The sequence below is a fragment of the Salmo trutta genome, chromosome 25 (genome assembly GCF_901001165.1).
Source record: "Salmo trutta chromosome 25, fSalTru1.1, whole genome shotgun sequence".
Lineage (NCBI taxonomy): Eukaryota > Metazoa > Chordata > Actinopteri > Salmoniformes > Salmonidae > Salmo > Salmo trutta.
The window spans coordinates 27,215,530-27,220,614 of record NC_042981.1 but is presented as its reverse complement, the minus strand read 5'-3'; the positions used below and the strand labels follow the sequence as shown (position 1 = coordinate 27,220,614).

The following is a 5,085-nucleotide window of genomic DNA, read 5'->3' as shown; positions in this document are numbered from 1 at the left end:
CCTGCATTCTGCAGCACATCAAGTGCAAGCTCTGCAAAACATTCCTCAAAGGGGGGAGGGTTGTGTTCACATCAATCAGATAAGAATTTTCACAGTGCAAAGGTGGTCAACTATTAGCAAAGACCAATTACAATCTTGTCTCTAGCATTCTTTATGATGGATTTTAAGTCCTAAGGAAGATGTGTAATATGAGAACTGTGTTCCTTTAACCCCTTGGGAAAGTTCAGGTTGATTAAAACAAGAAAATTAGGCATTTAAAATTACTTTATTTTTTATTAGACATTACAATGACATTGTTCTGTACATGGTTCTCCAAGTCAACAAGAGTAAGAAAGCTGAACCAAAAGATGACTTATCATTTCACCAGGGAGCTGTTCTCTCCCATTGAATGACAGGTCCACTCTGCTGTAGGGTTACTGTACTTCTGTACTCATGCTGCAGATTTAGTCAAGTAATAGGTCTCGTATCCTGAGACATATTAATGGTAGTAGGTTGAGAGCTCAGAGCTGAATGACATTCCTTTGGAATATTGAGTCAATCGGCTACATAACCATCAATGTTAGGCTACCCATTAACAAAACCTGCATTCCAAAAAGCATGTTTGAGTTACCAGAAGCCTGTTTCAGTTTTATGCTTGAGCACAATTTGGGATAAATCACAATATAGCCCACTGAAGGGAATCACTTGTGCACATGGGTTCCAGATGGTTAGTCCAAGCACTACACAATGTATTTTCAGACATAATTGTCACAATGTCCAGAATACTGAAAATGAAATGTAAGACATGGAATACCTCAATTTGCTACTGGGTTTCTGTATTAAAACATGTTTAATATAAAGGTGTTGAAGCTAGTTGTCCCAAACAAGCTAGACTAAACAGACTTTAGTTCTGAAAGGAAAAAAACTAGGAAACAGACCCTTGTTACTCAATCAATCCAAGTGTATCTTAAAAGAATAACAGAACCCAGCCTTAGCCCAAATGAAAATATTAAAATCCAGCTCCATTAGAAAATCTATTAAAATGGGATAAAGAATAGGCAAAGGCAGTAAACTCTAGTTTTGAGTTATGAACCCATTTAATTGTGTATTCGTCAAGCCACAAAAAATAATGTGACATAGGCTTGCTACAGAGTAGAGGCAAACTATAAATCAGCAAACCCAGTTTATAAAGATAAATTAGCTATAGGATCATAGTAATCAAATAAATGGATAAATCAAAACTTCTTTATTGTATTCATTTGAGAAGTAAAGTTATTTAACTTCAAAGTAAAAAAAAATGTATTCTAAAAACAGTCATCACTCAATCATTAAGATTTGTAATTTGAAGTTAGCCATGTCAAGCCCTCGTATAGTCCGTCTCCCGTGGTCGCACAGGAGGGCTGAACATACCAATTCCTATCTCTGATGCGGGTCAATCCTAGTTTCTCTTGGATTTCATGCGGCTTCATGGCATCTGGCAGGTCCTGCTTATTGGCAAAAATCAAGATGATGGCGTCCCTCATTTCACGGTCATTAATGATGCGATGGAGTTCCTGCCTCGCCTCATCGATGCGATCTCTGTCTGCGCAATCCACAACAAAGATTAACCCTTGAGTGCCCGTATAGTAGTGTCGCCACAGGGGACGGATCTTATCTTGGCCTCCAACGTCCCATACATTGAATTTTACGTTTTTGTATGTGACAGTCTCGACATTGAAACCAACAGTGGGAATTGTGGTGACTGACTGTCCAAGTTTCAGTTTGTAAAGGATGGTGGTCTTTCCAGCAGCATCAAGTCCAAGCATCAATATTCTCATCTCCTTGTTGCCAAAGATTTTCGAAAGCATTTTCCCCATCATGAAAACAGTGCATAAATATTCCTTTTCAAATGAAAAAAAACTGGTTGGGTTCTTCAGTACGTCCTGTATTACTTCCTTAATGTCAAAACCATGCAGCTTTCAATTTGATGTATTTGCTTAACCAGGCGTAACCCTGCAACTAACTATCAATGGACATGATGTGAAATATGCTCACCCTGAGCATTGTCAGGATCAAATCAATACTTAACAAATGTGTCAGCCAAACACGGGAGTCAAATAAACTGGCAACAATAAACTTATTCCTGGTGACAAATCAGTAACTATGAGGATTGCTGCTAATAACTTATTGCTCAGACTTTGATGCATCCAAGTTCAAATGTGTACCCAAAGGTTTGGAAAGTAAATTGTATGACAAGCCGTATACTTCTTAATTGTAGCTGTCACAAAATGTTAATATTATCGATTTCTTATTCCTATCGATTTCTATTAAATTCCGGGTCAGAGGGGCGGGGGCTGTTGATAGACCAAGGAAATCGAATAGGCCCTCCAAAAAGCCTGCGCTACTCCTGACTTCCTCTTGGTGAGTGTGTTTCGACGTCCCCCTCCTCGCCCTTGTTTCGATCAGCACCACCGGAGGGGAAAGGCAATTTTCTGCAACTATTCCATCAAACGTCGCACTGGGCTACCCACTCGTTCGTAGGAGCCCGTTGTCCTAATGTCCCGGTGACTAAGGTCATTGATTTAATCCAAAAATACCCCCTCTTGTCCCCCTGAAACAGAAAAGGTTTGGGATGAGTGTCAGAAAGCTCAATTTAGCAAGGTGACGGCTGCTAGCTAACGTCAGCTAAATGCTAACTTCTAGCTTGCTAGCTACTTCACGCTGCATTGTGGATAGGTCAACGAAATTGAAAATGCAGACGTTAGTTAGTATGTACCCTTTATAATATTTTACACAAATCTCAAAATAAATAGAAATATATATTACCTTCTGTTTCCCCCCTCCTCTCTCAGTAATTTCCAACCCGCTTTCGTTTCTCTCCTTTTCAGTCGAGTTGAAGTGCTACTACCAAAGATTATTATAGCAAACCCAAGATAGACCAGAGCCTGTCGTTTCCAATGGGAGCAAATTAATCATAGTGGGCAGAACAAGCAAGGAAGTGGGCAGAGCCAAGCACAAGCTAGTTAGATCCTATTGGTGCATTCTATCATTTATTTGCATATTTCAGTTAAGGAACGCCTACATTGTGAAGTGCGCTTGTGCAATAACTCAATTCGCCCTTGCACTCCTTTTAAACGACGCAATTTTTTAAAACTTTGGCAAAGTGTAAAGTATATAAAACGCAGTCCACTCTGTTTGTTACAGATTCTAGTTTGGGAAACTGTATCAAGATCAAATGTTTCATTGATGAGAAAATTACCTTAATGACCTGTCGGCCAAAATCTATCTCGCTCCATCTTATCTGACTTTCGGGCCACTGGACTTCCGTTCATCACCATATTTGGTAGTAAGTGGAACCGGGCTTCACATTTATAAGTCTGTTGAAATATCTGTCTCATTGTTCTATCTGTGCAACAACTCTGATCTACCGGAAAGGTGTGGACTACACCATCCGCCACTTCCTCTGGCTCATTCAGTTGGTTTGCGCACACGCTGTGCGTTCAGAGGTGACATTTCTGCTCCTCGGATTACTCTGACATCACAAGCATTGTCAAAAATGCGGTCCATTGATTAAAAGTAAATGCATGGTGCGAATGTACTAAAAATCATGGCCATTAATTAAAGAACGAAATTGCATCAGTATCAATATGCATTTGTAAATTAAAATAGTACATGTGGTATGCTTAACAAACATATATTTAAATGTAGGCTTCTTATGTCTTTCCTTAAATTTTTTTTTAATGAAGACTAGGTTACTGTATGGATACTGTCCTCGATACAAAGTGTAATATCACCACCTTGTGGCATACATCAGCGTTGTCTTTCATTTAACTGAAATTATTTACCAACGATGCAGGAGATCAGTAGCCAGATGCCCCACTCAAGTTCATAGTGGTGGTAGCTGGACTAATATCTATCAGTTTTGTTCGGCTGTTTGAACCTCTGTGTGGACGCATGTGAGAGGGATACTCTGTTCTGATGCTTGCTGGAGTTATGACCTGTGGGCTGGTTAAAATGAAATTGTATTTGTCACATGCGCCGAATACCTTACAGTGAAATGCTTACTTACAAGCCCTTAACCAACATTGCAGTTCAAGAAATAGAGTTAAGAAAATATTTACTAAATTAACTAAAGTGAAAGAAATATAAAAAATTATAAAGTAACACAAGAAAATATCATAACAATAACGAGGCTATATACATGGGGTACCGGTACCGAGTCAATGTGCGGGGGTACAGGTTACTCAAGGTAATGAAAATAGTCCAGGTGGCCATTTGATTAAATGTTCAGCAGTCTTATTACTTGGGGGTGGAAGTTGTTAAGGAGCCTTTTGGTCCTAGACTCCGGTACCGCTTGCCGTGCATTTAAGGCCGTTGGTTGAGGTCGTTGGTGTCTGGCTGACCTGTAGATGACAAAATCATGTATTGCCATTTCCTGAAGGGTTCCATCGTCTGGATGATGGCCATGTGTCTGTGTCTTATATCTGCAAACGTCAAGGTTGCCCAAGTAGCATACCATGTTAGTCTCAGTACCGGCACAGTGGTCCAAGGCCAATCTCATGTCGAGTTGAGGTTCCTCAGTGTTACTCCTCCCATCCACAGATCTGGCCATCTGGGCCCTGGTGCTCCCTGTTCTCTGTCTGTGCATCATTGAGGGCAGGAAGAATGGAGCTGCAGGGAGTCTTTGGTCTGGAACTCTGGGACGAGGGACAGCAGCCAGGCCTCTGTTTTCCCAATGCCCTGTAGTACTGTCTCTGCTGCTGCTCGATCCCCCTCATACAGTATCTATGCTCCAACTCCAGGCTACGGAGCAGGCCCTTATGCTGCTGGACTTGGTGCCTGTGTAGTCCATGCTTCGTGGCAGTCAGTGGCTTCTGCATTTAGTTGTCGGTGGCTTCTGTGTATCACCTTGTGGAGGAATGGATAGCAAAAAAATGGAAGTTCAATAATTAGCTATACCAGTATAGTAACTGTGTATTTCCTGTGGTAGAACCATTGTATTAACATGTGACAATTGCATTGTATTTGCATAGCAATAGAGTTGAGCATTTCTTTTTTTATATTATTACACAAGTTGAAAAAGGACAGTTGTGTAATAACAAAGATCTTCATCAATACATCTTTCTC

At 40.5% G+C, this 5,085-nt stretch overlaps 1 protein-coding gene across 1 annotated transcript; it reads right to left on the bottom strand.

Moving 5' to 3' along the window:
• Nucleotides 1-246: 246 nt before the first annotated feature.
• Nucleotides 247-2,895, bottom strand: LOC115162289 (ADP-ribosylation factor 6). Its single transcript, XM_029713449.1, has 2 exons — nucleotides 2,785-2,895; nucleotides 247-2,569 (listed from the first exon to the last, which is right to left on the bottom strand). Exon 2 carries the CDS (start codon nucleotides 1,836-1,838, stop codon nucleotides 1,308-1,310), a length of 531 nt encoding a protein of 176 aa, XP_029569309.1. The 5' UTR covers nucleotides 1,839-2,569; nucleotides 2,785-2,895; the 3' UTR covers nucleotides 247-1,307.
• Nucleotides 2,896-5,085: the final 2,190 nt, after the last annotated feature.

What these genes read in the sequence shown, in the direction of transcription:
- LOC115162289 (XM_029713449.1), bottom strand. Translation starts at nt 1,838, where the DNA reads ATGATGGGGAAAATGCTTTCGAAAATCTTTGGCAACAAGGAGATGAGA.